Here is a 22,091-nt window from a genome sequence, read left to right as displayed (position 1 = left end):
TCCTCTCAGGTCATTCCAGGAATCAGGGTCTAGAAGAGGAGAGGACGACGGGAGAACTAGATTCCTAAGAGGGGAAAATGGGTAAAGACACGTAAGAGCAGGGCCATGTCCCCCCTCCCCCAAGGAAAACCCAGTGCGTGGGAGGCAGAGGCAGGTGGATCTCTGTGAGCTCAAGGCCAGCCTGGTCTATAGAGCGAGTTCCAGGACAGTCAAGGCTACACACAGAAACCCTGTCTCAAAAACAAACAAACAAAAGAATGTCTTAGTGTTGGAGTTGCCAGGGAATTAGTAACTGGCCTGTAATTCATAACAAAAGCCACGGTTCTACTTTCTTTTTGTGATCCCTTCATAAGTGCTCTTCAGAAGCTCTAGCATGCTTCTCTAGTTGGATTCGAACCTTAGCAAACGTGGAGCCTTTTCCTTCAGACTCTATGGTAATAGTGTGGGTTCGGCGAAGGAGAATCTGGTCGATATCCTCTTCACAGAACTTGGAACCTTCATCTTCCTCCTCCATAAGAGCACCATATGCTCCCTTTCGTAGAAGGTCTTCTATCTCCTTCTTGGAAAGCTGTTGCACCTGTTTCAGAGAAAGTTTAAGTATTCAAAGTCATTTAGAATTAAGATAGAAACTGTCTTAAGAAGGTTTACTTGTAACAAAGGAAAATGCAATAAAATGTGCTTAAATTTTGAGGTAAAAAAATAGCCTGTAGTGTGGTGATGCACGGCTTTAATCTCAGAAATTGGGAGGCAGAGACACATGGATTGCTGTGAGTTCCAGCCAGAGCTACATGGTGAGAGAGCTACATAGTGAGCCCCGTCTCAAGAAAACAAACATCAAAAACCAGATGCCAAACAGTTTCTCACCATCGGCTCGATGCAGCCACGAGCCACAGTGAACACACGGCCTGGGCAGTGTCCGCTTACCCCGTTCGTGGCGTTCTCTCGGCCACTCATAGACTGGAGCACAGCTTTATCCAGGCCCAGCTTCAAACTAGCCTTGTCAAACATTTCCCTTTCATACGAGTTTCTGGTAATCAGCCTGTAGATCTTCACAGATTTGCTCTGCCCTATTCTGTGGCATCTAGCCTGAGCCTGGAAGGAAAGAAAATCAATGGCTGTTGCAATGGAGTACGCAGTGGTGTCCTCCCTAAACTCAGATGTTGGAAAGCTAATCTTACTGTGATTTGAAGTGGGGGCTTAGAGGTGGGACGTAGGAGGTAATTAGGTCATGAGGGTGGTGCCCTAATGACTGGGATTAGCACCCTAAAGAAGAGGTGGGAGGGTGAGTGTCTGGGAGGAAGACGGCTGTCTGTGTGTGTGTGCAGCAGTTTCCTATCAACCACCCGATCTTGCTGGCATCCATACCTCACACTCCCAGCTCCAGAACCTGGAGAAGGGGAGGGAATCGTTTAAGCTGCCCAGCCATGTTGTTTTTGTTATGGCAGCCAAAAGTGACCAACACAGCTACTTAAACACACGGCTCTGGCCAGCTGTCAGACTGCATGTCCCAATGATTAAAACACTAAGGGTTTCTTTCATACCCTGCTGATCACTAGGCAGGAGACACAGGCTGGCAGTGACACCCTCGTCTGTCCCCTGGTGTGACTGATGAGTCTTTGTCACAGGAGAAGGAGAAGAGACACTGGAGCAGCCTGTCCTCACTCACCTGGAGGTCATTCTGGGGATTCCAGTCTGAGTCGAAGATGATGCAGGTATCAGCAGCAGTGAGATTAATGCCTAGACCTCCTGCCCTTGTGCACAGGAGGAAAACAAACCTATCGGAATCAGGTTTGGAGAATCTGTCGATAGCTGCCTGTCGGAGGTTGCCTCTGACACGGCCATCAATCCTTTCATATGGATACCTGGAATACAACAAGGAGGCCTGACAAACAGCTACCATTGGCTCGCTCCTTTTTGCTTCCCAGTAAGTATTCCACTATGGATATGCACTCACACAATAGAAGGATTTAGCAAATAATTTCAGATCAGTGTTGTTTTTCCATACAACTGCCTGAACACTCAAAGGTTTTTATTTTACTTCCTCCAAAGGAAATAGCTAAATTCTAAAAATAGCTGATAACATACAGTTTTAATTTTAAGTAAGAACTTTTCTCCCCAAGGTGAATGAAACAAGGGGGAAAGTGCCCACCAAAGTAGGCAGTATAAAAACACCACCACCACAAACAATCAAAAACCTCCTACACACGGTGCACACCATTAATCCCAGCACTCAGGAGGCAGAGGCAGGTAGATCTCTGAGTTTGAGTCTAGTCTGGTCTATAGAGTGAGTTCCAGGACAGCCAGAGGAACAAAACAAAACAAAACAAAACTGGACGCAATGGCCCCTGCAGCCATCATATATGATGCCCTGAGGCACAACTGTGGTTTTAAAGGGAGGTGATATATTGTCTCCATCCACTACCTCTCTTGGAAATGTCCCTTCTAGGTGGCCCACTCTGAGTCCTGCTCTTTTTCTGTTGTTTTGTGCAGTGGCCTCACCGTCTCTGAATGAGATAGTCTTCCAGGATGTCCAAGCAGCGCACCATCTGGGAAAAGATAAGCACCCTGTGGCCACCAGCCTTCAGCTTTGGCAGCAGCTTGTCAATCAGCACCAGCTTGCCAGCAGCCTGGATCATTGCCTGGAGCTGAAAATCTGGAGACTCTGCATTGTGTGTTTCTTTAAACTCTTCCAAAATTTTCTCTTCAGCACCTGCAGAGATTGGACAGCATGACGTTAATACCGTAAAGGATTCTTATTACTAAAAACAATGGATTTGCTTTCAAAACCCACAACAAACTGGCAAAATCAGAATGTCTCATTCATGTTTAAGAGCAGGAAGCCACCTGCTTACTCAAAGTTAGATCCACACACAACTACATGCCTACAAAAGCAACCAGAGTTTTAGGTTCCATATACTGAGGCATCTGGGGAAGAGATCCACATTTTCCACCAACCAAATGTTTGCTGTCTATATCAAAAACAACACAAAACAAAAACAAACAAAAACACACCCAAATTTCAACAGCAGACTGGAGGTGACAGAAACAAGCCAAGGCCAGAAGCCTACAGAAAACCCAGAGCCTGAATTGCCGAGAAGGTGCTGCTCGCTGAGTAAACACAAACAGCAACTCTATTTTGAATTACCCAAACCCGGTGAAGCTCAAGCCAGAACCAACTCGAAGCCTTCCCTGCCTACCCTCCTTCTCCTCGGTTTCCTCACTGTGCAGAAGCTTGCGTGTGCCAGGAGCCGAGAGAAGGAAGGGCATGCTCCCAATACTGAAGGCTCACCGTCACCTCCTCCACCCCTGGCGTGGGCTCAGGAAGCAGCAGGCTCTCGCTGCTCAGGTAATTTGGCTGGAGTTTAGCAGAGGTGACCTGCCTCCTCCTTGGCCTCTTGGGCTCCCCAGTAACAGCTGTGTACGCTGCTCTCCCACCACAGCTGCTCTTCAGAAAGACACCAAATTTAACCACCTAAAGGGGTCATTTCCTACCACTATACAGTGCCTTGAACCTAACGCTCCCTACCACTGTTTGAAACATGTAAACCAGGGACACACGGGAGAGGGAGACAAAAATCTCCCAATGGCTTTTGAAGGTCGGCTCTGACAGGCCACTGCGATCAGTCGGACGGCACCTCCACAGGCAACAACACACTGCGGATCCAGCACTGCCCTGTTTCCATGAAAGGGGCTTGTGAGACTGTCCTTAGGAGGTCATATGCAGAACACTGTGTTAGTTAAGAATCATCAAGGACAGATTAAAGCCACTTGATGTTTGGCGTAAGTGCCAAGCCTTCCACAGAGCACATGACCTTTTCACAAAGGGAGCCTGGCAGAAAATGCCAACTCTTTTGGAACAGGGTAACCCTTACTCCCTCTTCCACATGAACAAAAAAAAAAAACTATGATTCAGATTTTTTTTTTTTTATGAATGTGGAATCAGACAAGGAAAGATAAAGAACAAAATGCTGCTTAAGACACTAGCAAAGTGTATCTGATTGAAGGTGATGGTGTTTCTCAAGCCTGAGATCTTTAAGTCCAGGCTCTAGATTCAGAAAGCTCTCATGTGCAGGAAAGTAAATTATCACATTAGATCTTTTAGAAAGTTTATTTTTTGTATAATGCATCATAAGATGCTTACAACTTAGAAATGAATTTTTTACTTTTATGATATTTGGGCATTCTTTGTCCATGAGGCATACAATCCAGAATCAAAATGAAATGTAATATAATTTAAAATAAGTTAAGGATCAAGGAACAGTTTTCAAAAACGAGATTTTTACTTTGAGAAAGCAAATGTCAGATAAGCTGGAATTATTTTAGTAAAAAATTGAAATATAAATATTTCAAATAGAGAAATCTGAACTTAAAATATTAAAAATTTCAATTTATTAAGAATGACCAAAATAACTCTCCTGCCTTTTCAATGAGACCAATAATTTCTTATCCTTAAATTTTTAGAATGTATTTTAAAGTGAGTGTGTGTGTATGTGCATGTGAGTGCAGATGCCTGTGGAGGTCGGAGGTATCAGACCCCTCCAGAGACGGGGCTACACATGGTTATGAGCCACCTCCTGTAATGTGAGTGCTAGGAATCCAACTCAGGTCCCACTCCAAAAGATGTGTTCTAGTCGCCAAACATCTCTCCATAACCATGACCATTTCTCCAGCCCCCATGACTCCTTATTTTATAAGAACAGTAAAAAAGGAGACAATGTAGTCCTTCTTTTGGGGGGTGGGCAAAATATGTGGAATTGATCCATTTTATTAGGAATTCAAGTTCTTCCAGGGTACTTTGTACCAATAATCCTTTGTTATGTACAAATACACATCCTTTACAATTCTTTTTGTTAGTGGTGGGTTTCTTGGTGGGGGGTGAGGTGGGGTGGGGTTGAGACAGGGTTTCTCTGTGAAACAGAGCCCTGGCTATCCGGCTGTCCCAGAACTTGAACTCTCTCTGTAGACCAGGCTGGCCCCAAACTCACAGAGATCCGCCTGCCTCTGCCTCCTAAGTGCTGGGATTAAAGGTGTGTACCACCACGCCAGGCCCCTTTACATTTCTTCTGGTGCTATATTGACTATGGTACATGGAAAGAGAGGGTGGCTGTGGGAGAGGGCAGCAATTTCTGCCCTATGTATCACAGCCAAATTTTTAAACTTTGCAATTGAAGATTTCCTCTGATGTCAGACTTGAAAACATTAACTGGATATGGGTCATGACGAATCAAACGACTGTGTTGGCACTGCCCTAAATTAAAGTGTGGCTAGTATTGTGTTCATCAGGATGTGCACATCCAAGGCAAGTTCAGATGAGAGTGGAGTTTCCTTAATTCAACAGAGAGCTGCTACTGGGACAGTGACTGTAATGCCATCTGTGAATACTAGTCATTAACAAACAGGAAAACATCTAGTTCTTGAAGGTTAAGAAAAATAATATAACTTTTTTTCCCTCTAAAATATATTCCACTAGAGGTCAATCTCAATTTTTGTATCTCAAAGCATCCTATTTTCTTCACTCTTCCTACAATGAATTGTAACAAAAGATGACTCCATGTCACCTCCAACTATCAGGACATGCTTTCATCATTCTTGTTCTCAAGTCAGGAAACAAAATTTTATCCTAGCAATGCTTAGGTCAGTACTAATAACTCACTGTAGGCTGTCCAGTTACCTGCCTTTTAGCAACATTGACTAAATGCCTGCTATATTGGACACTCTTACAATCACATATGTCTTTGTATATACTACCCCTCTTCCAGCAGTTTCTCCCATTATGTTTACCTTACCATTTCCACCCATGCACAGAATTGTTCCTAAGACATGCCCTGTGGAACAGAAGTTTAGCTCAACTGGGGCACTTTCTCAGTCATGGCTAGAGTTCATAACAATTTAACAAGTTCCTTATGAATGCTAATTGTGTATAGCAATGATTCCATGAAAGGTAACACTTTCAGATCCTGGATGAGAATGTACAGTTGGGCCCTGGACAGTCTCTGTGAGACACAATGTCCCCCTCCCTAAGTTTTCCTGGACCTGAATGCCTAGTGTGTGTACCTGCATTTTTAAAAATTATACTTTGCAAAAAAACAAAACAAAACAAAAAAACCAACCCAGAGGCATCAGGACACCTGCTTAACAGCAACTTTGACATTTACTCTAAGGACAGAAGGCTCACCTCAAGGTATGACAATTAGAACCTCAAGGAGTCCTAAGGGGCTCCAGAAGAAGAGCTATACAGGAGACCTTGGAGAAAAATCAGCCACGGAAAGACCCACCAGCTATGCTTTGTGGGGAAAACTTCAGCAATGCTCAATGCATAGATGCATATAATTAATCTGAGTGAGCATGGAGGACACAGAGACACTGGGGGGGGGGTGTCATTTCATCATAGTGCTGAGTGCCATGAGTCCTTTGGGGGAATATCTCCTTTTCTCCCTTTTTCCTACTGGAGACTGTTACTGTCTATTTTCTTTCTATAGGCTATGAATGGAAAAGTATGTGTGCACACTCAGGTGTGGGCTCCACTCACACCAGTATTTTCTATAAGTCCCAACTCACTGACAGGCTGACTGACACCATAATAGCTTACCAACTCATAATGGTGTGATTGAGGGCTAGCATAATAAACATCTAATGATCACGGCACTCTCTTTAGAAACCAAAACCAAAACCACTACTTTCAAAAGGAGTTCACAGATGTCACTGCAGAGCAGTGGCCTCAGGCTCTATGCTCTGAGGCTATTGTCCAGGCAGACACCACTTTCTACACTAACAAGGGCAAGCAGAGTGCTGAACAGGTGTATACTCTAAGACAGGGAAAGGTGAGGCACTCTCAGGTCAGCTGACCTTGACGCTCACAAATTAGACGGAAGAGGCTTTGCTCTCCCCAACTGCGCTGCTAGCCTATTAGAAACAGCCAGAAGAACCCCAAATTAGCCTGCCATCACAGTATAAACAGATCACAGCCACAGACAGCCCTCTGGCTCATCTTTTTGCTTGGCTGTCTGTCTGTCTGTCCTTCCTCCCATCTATTTTATGATATTGCCTGTGATCAGAATCTCTACTGTTTTCATTTTGAGGCATGCTTTCATGAACACCACCTTCCCCCTGCCCCCCCCCCCCCCCATGGATAGCCTCAAACCTGCTACATAGTTGACAAGGACCCAGAACTTCCGATCTTCCTGCCTCTATCTCCTCAGTGCTGGGATTATAGGCATGTGCTAGCATAGCTGGCTTTATGCTGTGTGCTGGGATGGGACCCAGAGCTTTGAACAGGCTAAGGTGAGCACTCTTGCAACTGCAGCACATCCTCAGCCCCACAGACACATTTCTAATCAGTGCTCAGCTAAACACCAGCCATGGTTTCCCTACACCTAAAGTCTTGAGTGAAGGTAACATGTGACCTCATCTGAGGGCACCACAGCAAGGTCCAATGTGTCTAGATGGCTCAGTCTCTCGGTGTCTCACCCATTGCTGTACTTTGGGCAAGATCCCCCTTGTTCTTTCTTTACTTATGTTAGGACCTCAGCCTCAGCACTACCACCCCCCTTTTCTAGTCCCGCCTGATGGCAAAATCCTTGTCTCATACATCATCTTCCTCTGAGCCTTTCATCTCAGTTCCTCCACATCCTAGTAGCTAGCTCCCCCTAAGTCCACACTGGCTATGCTTGTACAGGCATGGGACACTCATCTCCTTAACAATTTTTGGAAGTCTATAAGGCATTTAACCCATGAAATCACATGTCATTATGGAGTAGAAAACAAAGTCTCCATCAATAAAGGGACAATATAATGGACAAAACTTTAAGGTTCCTTCCCATTTTCAGAAGACACGTGCTGAAAGCCTCCAGATTGCAAGGGACCGAAGGCCACTTTCCCAACAGATACCTGAAGTAGCTGGGAGTGCTGCCCACATGGGGATGCTCTTAAGTGCTTTGGAATCAAACACCCACCTCCCTTCCAAGAAGACCTCACAGGGCTCCTGTGTCTTTAGCAGCCAGCTCCTCCTGACAACATCTATCCCTGGAGCAAACACCTGCTTTCAGGTGAAGGGGATTAGTAAGAGGCAAGATGGTGTGGAGCTTCCAGGCCCATGGGAACACTGGCCACTAACCTCGGCAATGACAAAAGAGGATATCCCCCATGAGTAGACAGAGCTGTGACGAACACACACCATGAGAGCCTCAGCACAGGGGCAGAGGGAAGCTGCTGAGGAGTGTACCACCCTCCATCTTAACAAGCTCCAGGCAGGCAGGCAGGCAGGCTTACCATTGATTAGATAGGGATGGTTGCAGCACTTTCTCAATTCCATCATAGTGTTTAAAAGGTTAGGTACGTTAGCTTGTCCACCACCTTTGGAAAGAAATGTAAAATTCTTCTCAAGGATGGCTCGGTAATATTTCTTCTGAATGTTTGTTAGCTCAACTTCAATAATAGTTTCTTCTTTGGGGGCCAAGTTCTTTTCTACATCCTCTTTGAGACGTCTCAACATCATTGGCTTTAGAATAGCCTGTAGTTTTTGCACCTAAAAAAGGACCTCATGTCAATACTGGCATCTCCATTTGCTTGCGGGTTAAAACATTCTGACATAATGTAAAAGGGAAGACTGTCTTATTTATTTACTATCCCCTTTCAGTTTCCAAAGCCTAGAAGGAATGTAAAGGAGCTAGCCTGTGTGTTGTCCTAAGAGAAACACAGGAAGGTTGGGTGGCTTGTGTTAAAGAGAAAACTTCACCTATCCAGAATTGCTGAATAGCCTGAAGGTCTGGAAACACTGAGAGCAGGTGTTGGGGAAGGGTGTTTATTTAGTTTCCTTTTGTCTTAGCCGTGGGGATGAACAGGAAGAGGGCAGGAGCAATGTTGTGGAGAGGTGAAGAATGAGAGTGAGGAAGCCCATGGCCAAACTAAGGAGGGACGGCACCGTCTGGCTCTTGCCCACTGACTGGCACAATGCTGTTAATTTACCGAGGAGAAACAACACGGGCACAATCTGAGCGGAGCCCGGAGGTCTGAGCCAGTAAGCTGGAAAGGGGCAAGTAACCAGGAGCTCCAGCTTATCAGTACATTTATTTCAGAATCAGTGAGGCGCAGTCTTTGCTGGTTCACTGACAGGAGACTCCACATGAATTAGTACGCATATAACTCTTATAGTACCTACAGCCACCAAGTATTCTTTATACACAAGTCCTTTGACTTCTCCCAGAAATCCAGTGGGCCAGTTTTACCTCCAATTTTGAAATGAAAATAAATAAGCTGGAAGCAGTATGGTTCAGAAATGAGAGTAAGGACCCAAATCTCCAATGGACAAGTGTGCCTACAAACCCTGGGGCTGTGGACACATACCCTGGAAGTACACCCTGCAGCGGCATCAACCCACACGGCACAAAACTCGGAAAGTCGGGTTTGTAATGTAACCTGCCTATAAAAACTCAACAGGCTTTTGTGGGAGCTGAGGGACAAACCAGACCACCTTCGTAATGATGACTTGAAGTCCTAGAGGAGGGTACATAAAGCTGTTTGCCATGGTGGCAAATACTGTGGCATAATCCTCACATCTTAAAATTCACAAAAGCCAAAGTGGAGGGCTAAGTACCTGCTCTTCCGTTTTCAGATCACCAAACTCTTGCATAAAGGTTGTTTCTGAAGGGAAGCGACTCGGCTCCAGGAAGTGGAGCAGGCTGAAGAGCTCTTCCACGGTGTTCTGCAGTGGGGTCCCCGTCAGCAGCACTTTGTGTTCCTAGAAGAACATGGGGAAACAACTTGCCTCACTGGACCAGAACCATTTCTCAGAGCTAACGCTTTCTCTCTGCAGCTATCCTCTCCACTTCTGCTCATTGTGATGGGGTCAGTATCCACCATACACAAGGGGCAGAACTTAGAACAAGGAGGAGGAGACACAGGCATGTGTGGTTCCTGCTTCAGGTAAATGCAAACACAGAGAACACCACAGCAAACTCCACAGACTCCCCCATGTGCCCTGCCACTCTGTTTCCCCTGAGTTCTCTAGGTTGATATTTGAGGATGACCGTTTCCCGAGTCCCCCAGTCTCAGGGTTTTTTCTCCACTGTAGTTAAATTTTTCCTAGACTCAGTTACATGCTCCCTTCTGCTCTCTGCATCAGCAGGATGCTCACCTTTCCATCTGCTTCCTGCATGACTCACTGCAGAGACAAAAGAAGTGCTTCTAAATGCAACAGCACGTGAAAATGATTCTGTTCTGCAACAATTTGCCGCTAGCAAAGAGGTCGCCTTAGTTTTAAATACCAAAATCACTTAAAAAGAAAAAAAAGCCAATGCTATTTCTAACTCTGTGTCTTTGAAGCACATTAGGTCTTTCTTCAGCCAGTCTTCCAGCCTGTGAGCCCCACTCTCCAGCTCTTGGTACAACTATGCCTTCTCTTTCAATTTCTACATTCTGGATCGATCAGGATTAACAATGGTAAATTTAGGTTTTTTTAATGCTTTTTGAGACTGGGTCTTGTGTGTCCCATGCTGGCCTTGAACTTACGATCCTCCTGCCTCCACCTTCCCAGTGCTGAAAGTGTGGCACATATCACCATACCAGGTTTTATGCAGTGCTTCGGGGGCTGGGTCAAACCAATGTAGGGTTTTGTGGATATCAGGCTCTCCCAACTGAGCTACACGCTTAGTCCCAAGCTTACAAATTTTAAAAGCTGCAATAGTTCCTTCCTTGTTTTGGTATTTGGTGCATAACACACAGAATTATTTTAGGAAGTGATTGTTTCTAAAATAAGTTTTCTGGTTTAGCTTGAAATCTGACCATGCAGACTCTAGTGAGACAATCTAAGGAAGGGCAGCATCTATCAGGTCTATCTGTCAATCAAGTTCTTTAACAGCGAGGTGAGCAGTTCCATGTTTTTGTTCCTTTTTTCTTCCTCTCTCAGTCTAAGTCTCTGATTAAAAAAGATGGATGGGTCACCATCATCATTAGGCTCATAAAGTGTGAGCAATTTGCAAATAATTCCAGGTCTTCTGACTGGTGAGTTGCAAGGGCCATGATTACTGATTTGCTAAAGTCCTGAATGACTTTCTATAAGAATGTTTGAAAGTGTCACAGAGTAAGGGAAGAGTCATGTGGTAGAAGAAGGCAACTGACTTGGCTGTCTTGAGCTTTCTCATCCTTTCTTACTAGCTTAAGCTCTGAACATTTCACTTAAAAGTTAAAGACTCAGCCGGGCAGTGGTGGCACACACCTTTAATCCCAGCACTTGGGAGGCAGAGTTCGAGGCCAGTCTGGGCTACCAAGTGAGTTCCAGGACAGGTGCAAAGCTACACAGAGAAACCCTGTCTTGAAAAACCAAAAAAAAAAAAAGTTAAAGACTTTTAAGTACACTCATTTACTCATTTCAAAGTAAACTTATTTGAAAAAAGGGAGCCCCATCTTGGGCTATTGGGCATTATCACCTCCAGTCTCAACGGAGAGGTAGAGATGCTTCTGCCTTGAAAACACGATTGCTCTCTTAAGTGCGGATGGAGGATGTGTACTTAATTTCATTTTAGCAACACAATTTTGTGTGGAGCTTCCTGTCAATGAATGAGGAGACAACAGAATCAATGAGAACCTCCAACAATCTCATGGCAGCCCCCCGTGTTGAGGGCTTTCCTTTCCGAGCTCCTACGGAGGGCTATGGTGACCATGATTACCCCTGATATTTCTCCATTTCCTTTGCCATGGAGTAGAGGAAGAGAGCCAGTAATCTTCTTTTCTGACTTGGAGATCATCTTCAAGCTTATCCCAACTCAGTCTAGTGCGAGTAACGGCAACCCCTAAGATATATATATAGCCCTGCCTGCACAGGGCTCCTTCTCACTATTTAAATATGGTAAGAGTATAGGTTCAAATGATGTTGAGTTAGGATTCAAGCACCAACCAACTAGCAATTCTGAACTGTATCAATACAAGTACATTTTTGAATTGAACAACAATATTTTCTACCTTAAAAAAATTCTCTTCTGAGATAGGTCATTGGAAATTTCCAGTGCATTAGCAAAATGTGTTACAGGCCCACTGGCTGAGACAGAACCCTAGGAAGTGTTACAGGCCCACTGGCTGAGATAGTCAGAACCCCTAGGATGTGTTACAGGCCCACTGGCTGAGATAGTCAGAACCCCTAGAATGTGTTACAGGCCCACTGGCTGAGATAGTCAGAACCCTGGGATGTGTTACAGGCCCACTGGCTGAGACAGAACCCTAGGAAGTGTTACAGGCCCACTGGCTGAGATAGAACCCTAGGAAGTGTTACAGGCCCACTGGCTGAGATAGTCAGAACCCTTGGATGTGTTACAGGCCCACTGGCTGAGATAGTCAGAACCCTGGGATGTGTTACAGGCCCACTGGCTGAGACAGAACCCTAGGAAGTGTTACAGGCCCACTGGCTGAGATAGAACCCTAGGAAGTGTTACAGGCCCACTGGCTGAGATAGTCAGAACCCTTGGATGTGTTACAGGCCCACTGGCTGAGATAGTCAGAACCCTTGGATGTGTTACAGGCCCACTGGCTGAGATAGTCAGAACCCTAGGTGTTGTGGATATCGCTCTGTGTAAATAAAGTTCTGATTGGCCAGTGGCCAGGCAGGAAGTATAGGCGGGACAAGAGAGAAGAGAATTCTGGGAAGTAGAAGGTTGGAGAGAGACACCGCCAGCTGCTGCCATGAGAAGCAACATGTAAAGACACTGGTAAGCCACAAGCCATGTGGCAAAGTTAGATATAAAACTTTAGACTCACAAATATAAGATAGATAGGATATCTTCTTTAATATTGTAACTATAATTCTTGCTTGATAATTGTTTTGTTATATGTAATTGTACTATGTAAAAGTTAAAACCTTCCTTAAAAAAAAGAAAAGGGGAAGTGCTGTGGATATCGCTCTGTGTAAATAAAGTTCTGATTGGCCAGTGGCCAGGCAGGAAGTATAGGCGGGACAAGAGAGAAGAGAATTCTGGGAAGTAGAAGACTGGGGAGAGACACCACCAGCCGCCACCATGAAAAGCAACATGTAAAGACACCGGTAAGCCACAAGCCATGTGGCAAAGTATAGACTAACAGAAATGGGTTAATTTAAGATAGAGAAGTAGATAACAAGCAGCCTGCCACAGCCATACAGTTTCTAAACAATGTAAGTTTCTGTGTGCTTTCTTGGTTGGGTCTGAGTGACTGTGGGACTGGCGGGTAAGAGAGATTTGTCCTGACTGGGCCAGGCAGGAAAACTCTAACTACACCTAGGAAGTGTTACAGGCCCACTGGCTGAGATAGAACCCTAGAAAGTGTTACAGGCCCACTGGCTGAGATAGTCAGAACCCTGGGAAGTGTTACAGGCCCACTGGCTGAGATAGAACCCTAGGAAGTGTTACAGGCCCACTGGCTGAGATAGTCAGAACCCTGGGAAGTGTTACAGGCCCACTGGCTGAGATAGAACCCTAGGAAGTGTTACATACCCACTGGCTGAGATAGAACCCTAGGAAGTGTTACAGGCCCACTGGCTGAGATAGAACCCTAGGATGTGTTACAGGCCCACTGGCTGAGACAGTCAGAACCCTAGGAAGTGTTACAGGCCCACTGGCTGAGATAGAACCCTAGGAAGTGTTACAGGCCCACTGGCTGAGATAGAACCCTAGGAAGTGTTACAGGCCCACTGGCTGAGATAGAACCCTAGGAAGTGTTACAGGCCTACTGGCTGAGATAGTCAGAACCCTGGGAAGTGTTACAGGCCCACTGGCTGAGACAGAACCCTAGGAAGTGTTACAGGCCCACTGGCTGAGATAGTCAGAACCTTAGGAAGTGTTACAGGCCCACTGGCTGAGATAGAACCCTAGGAAGTGTTACAGGCCCACTGGCTGAGATAGAACCCTAGGAAGTGTTACAGGCCCACTGGCTGAGATAGAACCCTAGGATGTGTTACAGGCCCACTGGCTGAGACAGTCAGAACCCTAGGAAGTGTTACAGGCCCACTGGCTGAGATAGAACCCTAGGAAGTGTTACAGGCCCACTGGCTGAGATAGAACCCTAGGAAGTGTTACAGGCCCACTGGCTGAGACAGTCAGAACCCTAGGAAGTGTTACAGGCCCACTGGCTGAGATAGAACCCTGGGATGTGTTACAGGCCCACTGGCTGAGATAGAACCCTAGGAAGTGTTACAGGCCCACTGGCTGAGATAGAACCCTAGGAAGTGTTACAGGCCCACTGGCTGAGATAGAACCCTGGGATGTGTTACAGGCCCACTGGCTGAGATAGAACCCTAGGAAGTGTTACAGGCCCACTGGCTGAGATAGAACCCTAGGATGTGTTACAGGCCCACTGGCTGAGACAGACAGACCCTAAGACTGGCCTCCCACTGCAAGGGGCAGCCTTAGCCTCCCCTGTCTGACTCAGCAAGGAAAACATTATTATTTCCCCTATGCTGCACTATCATGCATTAAAAAATAAATATTTTGATATGTAACAGAAAAGTTATTTCTATTCCAGATTCTAATTCATTAATAAAATGTTAATTTCCAAAATACCTCAAAGGCAAGTAAATTTTTTGATGTTGTTAGAGGTAAAGAAATGTCTCTCACTAACAAAGGAGTGTTCGTTTTACAGTGAGAATCTACTATTTTGAGACATGGGAATTAATAATAAAATATAACTTAAGCCAAACTCAGTCACATGACTTTAAGACTTCAGAAAGGGACCATACAACTGCATCTTAGCGAATCCCCATGAAGGCACATCCCTGCTCTGAAGATATAGTTTGAGAGGTCATGAACATTTGTGTTTCCCTGCAAAGAAAGGATTACCTCACTGCACTGCTGAAGTGTCACCTGGAGAAACCAAAGACAGCTAGGAGCTGTTCCTTCTAGAAAATCCCATGCCAAGACCTTTCTGCTTCTAAATGCTCATGCTGCTTTGCAGACTGGTATACCAAAATTGGTGAAGTGTTTTAGAAAAGACGTAGGACAATGTTAATAAATTGTTTACTTGACAGAAAAATGGGAAATGCTATCCTAAGTAGGAAAAATCAGTTGGATGTCTTCCTTTAAGCAAAATTAGATTTCGCCTGTTTGTTGTGACTAAAAGGATGGCTGGCTGGTCCAACCCTTCACAGCTCTGAGGTTCTTTCCAGGAGCTGAGGTCTTCAGTAAAATGTGTGTAGCCCTGAACACTCTCAATAACAAGAGAACTACAGAAGTTCTTTAGTTTCTTGAAATTCATCAAATCTGCCAACACCATTTAAATGGTAACAACTTTCCTTTACAAATGGCCAACAGAAATTAGAAGCCGAGCTGCTGAGATGGTTCATCCGGTATGGTGGTTGCCGCCAGACTGACAACCTGTGTTCACGTGCCAGAATCCACGTGGTGGAGGGAACCAGCCAAGCTCTCCTCTCACTTCCATGGTACACCAATGGTATGGGTGTACCCTCACCACACAAGTAAATAAAGGTACCAGAGGGGTAGAGAGGGACAGAAATGGTCAGACTATGCTGCAAACTACAGAGTAAGAAGGAATTCAAGGACAATAGAGCTTGTGGCAGCTTCTGTCAGAGGAGCACAGCAGCAGGCATAACATATAACCAAATGCTGCTATTCTTACAACAGGCTACTGGTTTTTCCCTATAGGAAAGAAAAAAATCTGAGAACACCAAAGTAGGAAGACCTGGCTGCTCCTCTGGAAACTGGAAGAGTATACAATAAGTATGGCTTAAAGACCCAGAATCAATGTGAGGTCTTCAATATCCCAAACTTTTTAGCATTTGCACAAACGGAATGGGCGTCTCAGCCAAGTGACAGTGTGCATGCACAACCGACCCCAGTGGAGAAAACCACATGCTTGGGAACACAGCTGGACTGTCACCACTGAAGCGAAGCTGATGCTGGTGAAAGTATCTCGACTGTACTCCGCTGTGATGCCAGAAAGGGGTAAGAATGAAGAAGGTAACAGCAGCTTAGGTTAGGAAACCAGCGGGCTTTGCAGGAGCCCTCAGAGGCAACACATTCACGCAGCAAAACTAAAGAGACAGTGCTGAGATGGCGTCATCAATGGTCACTAACCAAGTCCATCATCTTAAGTCCCTCCAGCAGCTTGCAGTTCCTGTTCTTCAGCCTGTGGGCTTCGTCGATGACCACACAGCGCCAGGGAATATTGCGCAGCTCGGGACAGTCAGTCAGAATCATCTCAAACGTAGTGATGATGGCATGAAACTTATAGGACCCCTTTATCACTCGACCCTACAAGAACAAGTCGGAATTATCACATGCGAGTGATTGCATTAGTGTAGTTGAGGATAAATAAGCTGCTAAAATGCAAGTATTTAACCTTTTGGAGACCTCTGTATTTTAGGTAGCACATTCTGCTTTCAAGTTATTTTTTTCAGACTGGAGCTATTTTGGCTAAAACAGGATTTTAAAACATTTCCTTTTAAAAAGAAAATAGAGAAGTGCTAGGAAAATTTGGGGTCAAATTTCCTTGAAGACCACATGTGGTAAAGTGCCATTAGGTACATGTGGACCCCTAGAACCTAAGAGTGCCAAGGCCAAGGGAATTGCATGACAAACTAGCTTTAATTTGTTTAGAAGTTTCTCTAACTTACTTTTTAAACTTGTTTTATTAATATTTCTTGTAAAATGCCAAAACATTTGAAATTAAAAAATTCAAAAATCCAAAGAGGATGAACCTTATAATTTTTCAAATCTAAAGATAAATACAGATTTCAGTATTTTTCTCCTTTAACTGTAGGCCCCACTTTCTAAAGAGCCCATGTGTATAAAGCAGCCTTATTTCCAACCACAGGACAGCATCTGTTGCTCAAAGCCTGCACATGTTTTAGCATGCATCATGCCCTATCATGACATGCATCATGCCCTATCATGACATGCATAATGCTGCATTGCCAATATTGGGCAATAATTACAAGCAGTAACTACAACAAGACAACAAGTAAAGCAATTCTTACAAGAGTCAAAGTACTAAAGTCTTCTTTGGTATACTTGAATTTTTTAAATACTATTTTTTCACTTCTGGTCATAGTACAAAATGTTCCCTCTGATCACATTTTAGTATCATTTTCTGTTTGGTATTGTCTTAGGGATACAAAATAAAACTAAACTACTAATACATTATGGAGTTTTGTGGTCACCAAATGTTAAGAAAGTTACTCCTTCTAATTAAATAATCAGAATGACAAGTGCCAAAGACACAAAATCAATATTCACACACATAGATTATGCAAACACGCAATGGATAAGGAACCTCAAGCAAGTTTCTCAAGTTAGCAAGTCAAGGCATCCCCATGTCACAGAGATTTGAGTCTTTAACTCCCCCAAAATATATACAACATGCACAGGGGTCACACCAACAAATTTTACCTGGGGATCTTTGAAGTACATTTCATACAACTGAATGGTCCGACGGCTAGCCTGGCTCCCATGGTACACAACCACGTTTAACTCCGTCCAGGTCCGGAATTCCCTTTCCCAGTTGGGGATCGTGGACAGCGGGGCAATTACTAAAAAAGGGCCATGGATTCCTTTCAAATATATCTCATAGAGAAATGTAATGGACTGGATAGTCTTTCCCAAACCCATCTCATCTGCTAAAATGCAGTTTCGCCTTTGAGAAGGAAAGAAGACAGAAAGCTTAATGAGGATCAGCCATTGCCCTCATTTCACAAAATATATACAACACAAACACATAACCCACATGACTGCAACTATTTTCTTAGTTCAACAAAATACATTTCAAAGGAAAGTCTCTAAGAAACAAATGTCATTTCTACAAAGTTTGTTAACCTATTTGATGAATAAATTAAGTGTATTCCAACAGTTGGATTTAAAAAATGTATTACAGCATTAAATATTACTGAAGATTTTTTAAAATTAACATTTCTAGTACTACAAAGGACAAGAGCTGTAGCATTTGTTAGAGTAAAGAGAAACATGTTTTACATACATGTTGTACCAGTTGAAAAGCAGCCAGTTTACTCCCTCCAACTGGTACTCCCTGAGTTTGTTATTGTTTCTATACTCCCTGGAACTCTCCGATTTCTTCCAGTCTTCAGCAGGAGGTCGCTCCTGTTCCAAACACAGTAAATCCCATTAGTGGTTTCTCCAAGACTGTACCACGATGCGATTTCCAAATTAAACCCTTCACCACAGGCCGATCCTCACCACACGCTCTGTTTCCGGCTCCCTGGACATGAGTTTTTCAAACTCTTCGATCTTTGCTTGATCTATGTCCTGCCTCAGCTCCCATGTGCTGTCTTCGTAAGGGAGTGAGCACCACTTCACCAGATAGTGAGTCACAGGCTGGAACGGGCCAAAGAAATCAGAACTAGAGTCATGTGACCAGGTATTATATATTGAGGAGACACATGTACTCTGCTTTGTTTATTAGTATAACCCCCAACATCAGTGAGAACTGCCCACTTTTGGAAACCACAACCACTGAAAATTGTCTCTAGTGTACACCAAAAAATTGTACTATTGGGTGTTAACCAAAAAAAATTAACTTTTTAAAAATTTGAATCATTAGTTCATGACCAAAATATCAAGGAGTAGCTAATGTAGCAAAGAGCCAAATCAAAGGCTCATTTTTAATCTGTCAATCACTCATCAAACATATGACTTGTATTTATATTGTAAACCATCTTAGCACCTTTTTTCTGTCACTAAATAGTTGTCTGAAGAGGGAAAAAACAGACAAATGTATTAGATAAATGTCCTTTGTCCTTCAGGAGAAAAGATGACTGCACTCTGTTAAATTAACATAATGAACCTGAGTTCTAGAAAAATGAAGGGCAGAATATTTTGGGTAATCTGTGTCAGCAGGAATTCTCCTCTTTGTCCCTTTAGAAACACTTGAGTCTGGTGATATTTAGTTCAAGATCAAGGTACACTGACTTGTCGCAACTATTTGCTGACAATGCAGACCTGTCCTGAGACAGAGTTCGTGAGCACACTAAGTAAGGCGGCAAAGGCAGAGATAGCATCACAGATGCAGTCTCTGGAACACTGCATGTTTCCCTACACAAAGTAAAGAGGAAAGGGGCTGCTCTTGAGGCTCTCTGGAGCTCAGCACTTACACAGGAAGCTCCCTTCCATGGAGGGGCCGGGAGTGCTGAACCTCACGGCAGAGAAGCACTCGGTGACTGGGTCGAGCTCGGTACCAGACTTTTCCTCGTCTTCACTTCCCTACTGGAAGTCTCAGAGGTTTACAAAACAACACAAGAAAGCTGGGGCTGGGGGCCATTATCCTCGTGGCATCCCACTCAATGAAGTTCATTAGCTTCACTAAGGGTGCCCAGTGCCAACTACCATTAAACTCTGCTCTGCTACAAGTGTGCTGTCAATTTCACAAGGCAACTTTGTGTTGCATGATACATATGTACTAAATGTGCTGAGGTCTTTATTGATCAGCACAATTGTGAAATTTTTAACACAGTTCAGACTGAAAATATTAAAAGTGAAACTACTCATACTAAACAAAAAATATTTCGTGCTATTAAGTCACCAAAAGTATTAACAAATCATTAAGTTTTAGTTAAACATAGACCAAACACATGATGATGGAGGCTCTGCAGGTCCAGGCCTGGATTCTGTGCCTTCTGTCAACACATGTGAGCTGTCTGAACCATCCCGTGTAACCCAAATGATCTGTTACCTCGCCCCGGTCATCTGTGCTACGTGCAAAGTCCATTATCCGGTCAACTTCCACATAATCTGGATTAAAAAGATCATCCTCAATCTGTTCCAAAGGAGGAAAATAGGTTAAAATGTTTATTTGTTTCTTCAGAAAAACACTATTTCACTTTTCATTAGGCAATACTATTTTGGGTCGCAGCAACACAAACTTTGTATTTGACATATTCTAGTCTATTAATTGAAATGCTACAATTCAACAAAATCACTCCCTGTGAGGGAATCAAACTTCTCAGACTTTGTTAACTGGGTATTTTAATTACTGTGTGAAACCTTTTACTATGAAGGAATGTTTAAGAATATTTCAAGTGAACTGTGAAATTACAATTCACTAATGAGCAATCCAAAAGGCTTATGGCATGCAATACATTTAGCATTCTTGAAAGTACAGACTACAGCAAAGAGTCAGAACCCACATAGTACGTGTGTGTGCATCTCAGAACCACTGAGTCTCCTGATGCTGTCAGCCACCATGGGCAGAAGGTCAGCATAAGCTACGAACCCTGACTGGCAGGGTTCACACTTTACTGTGAGCACGGGTAGGTATGTTTGGAAAGCTTGGCCAGCCAATATCAGGACCTCACTTAGAATAACAGTCTTCCCATTAATCTTAAACATTCCAATAATTTACTTGTACTAAACACTGGGTGTTTGGGTTAAAGAATTCAAAGAACTGAAGGCCAAGCGGGGTTACTTAACCAATATTCTAACAATATTGACAAAAGCAAAGCGATATGGCTTACTTAGAAAGGACACAAGAATATGGTTCAAACACATTACAGTCATATGTAAGGATAGACTGTGGCTCCCATGAAGTGATAGGTCATCTCATACTTTAAGGTGGCCACACCTGTGAAATTTCTGATCCAAGTCAGAAACAAAAGCCACATCATTATGTAGATTAGCTTGGTAACATTTTTTTTTTTAAAAATATAACAAGCAAAAGGCAGCTTAGAAGTCAGTTAGGCCTCATTCTCAATCCCTTTGAAAAGTGAGCTGTCGGTCACATACTATGTTCAAGGAAGACAGACACTCTGGGCTACTTGTACCCACTCAAAATGTCCAACTTGGGTGCTTCGATTACAAAATTATGAATTATGAAACAAAGAGCACAGATGCAAAACTGTGCTGCTGCCGCCATAAGCTTTTGAACAGGTGAACAGTAAGGAAACAGAATACACCACAGTGCTCACTTGATTAAAGTGTTAGACTGATGCATTTAGCTTGGCCAAAGCTTCTGGTCTCTGTAAGACCACTTCCTTTTCCACACGAGCTCCCATAGTCAATGCTCAGTTTACCTTCCCCTACGCCCCTTCCCGTTGACAGAGTACTCTGTGGCATTATGCATATGATTAACTTCCTTGCCTAAGTGTTGTTTCTGAATAGACTGTAGATGCAGCCGAGTCAGCAAGCCTAAGTGTCAGCAGAGAACGCAAAAGCAGCCACAGCCAGGGGCAGAGCGGAGGGACATGTGGAGCCACGGTCACTGAGGCATCTGCATGTGTGTGGAAGGGTGGACAGACTTGCATTCTTTTCTGCTAACTCTCCTTCAGGACAGAATGAAGATTTCTATATCCATCTCACCAGGAAGATAATGCTTTGGATCCTGGGTGCAAGTGACTCATTCAGACAAGTTCAGACAAACAAGCTGTACATTAGGGCCAGGCACAATTCCCTGAAGAGTGTGTAACCACAGGAACCAGAATCCAAATGAATTTAATAAACAGGACCATGATTGAAGGATAGGAAAAAGATGCCATTGTGTTTTCCCCTTTTCCCTCCTACGGAGCCTCAGGAAAGGTCAACGAGACATATGGTCCCCTCTCTAGTGATGCTGCTCAACCAGCATCTCAAAATTTCAGCTTCACTTTCATTAAGAAGGGCACAAGAAACTGAAACTCCCAGCTCTGTTGTTGTTGTTGTTTTTCAGACCACTCTTTCAAAGAAAGAATCATCTTAATATTCTCCTAGACGAAGAGAACAGAGTCACCTTCAGTAGCCGGATCCTCTCAGTGTCTGCTATGGAGGCAGTGGAGCAGGAGGGTGAGTCAGAGGATGCAGCATGTCGGGCTCCCTGCCTGCCTGCAGGTGTCCTGAAGATAGGCTCCAGGAAAGCACACTCAGTGCCTGGGGCTCTGGTGAGGATTCTATGGCATCAGAATACTAATGCTCTTCTTTCTCACCCTCCTCATCTCCACAAAGGGGTAAACAGGAAGGCAGCTGTCCAGCAGCCAGCATTTTACCATCTTGATATTTTGCAGCTCATGTTCAGTTAAGTCTTAGTTATTTATATTTTGCTTCTTGCTCCTGTCAGTGTGAGAGAATTGAACCCAGAGTCTCACACTTGTTCACAAGTGTTCTGGTACTTCCTTACATGCCAGGCCCTGGTTTTAACTC

At 44.0% G+C, this 22,091-nt stretch overlaps 1 protein-coding gene across 1 annotated transcript in view; it reads right to left on the bottom strand.

The window, feature by feature from the left end:
* Positions 1 to 22,091, bottom strand: part of Chd7 (chromodomain helicase DNA binding protein 7) — a 184,350-nt gene that overhangs the window by 25,678 nt on the left and 136,581 nt on the right. Inside the window, 11 exon segments of the mRNA XM_036178057.1 lie at positions 398 to 577; positions 925 to 1,092; positions 1,667 to 1,862; positions 2,500 to 2,710; positions 8,269 to 8,524; positions 9,593 to 9,736; positions 16,050 to 16,226; positions 17,364 to 17,607; positions 17,947 to 18,068; positions 18,165 to 18,302; positions 19,657 to 19,740. Of these exon segments, the coding sequence (XP_036033950.1) occupies positions 398 to 577; positions 925 to 1,092; positions 1,667 to 1,862; positions 2,500 to 2,710; positions 8,269 to 8,524; positions 9,593 to 9,736; positions 16,050 to 16,226; positions 17,364 to 17,607; positions 17,947 to 18,068; positions 18,165 to 18,302; positions 19,657 to 19,740 (1,920 nt within the window).

This window comes from Onychomys torridus, chromosome 2, assembly GCF_903995425.1.
Source record: "Onychomys torridus chromosome 2, mOncTor1.1, whole genome shotgun sequence".
Taxonomy (NCBI): domain Eukaryota; kingdom Metazoa; phylum Chordata; class Mammalia; order Rodentia; family Cricetidae; genus Onychomys; species Onychomys torridus.
The sequence above is the reverse complement of the archived record's forward strand: the minus strand, read 5'-3'. Positions and strand labels throughout refer to the sequence as shown.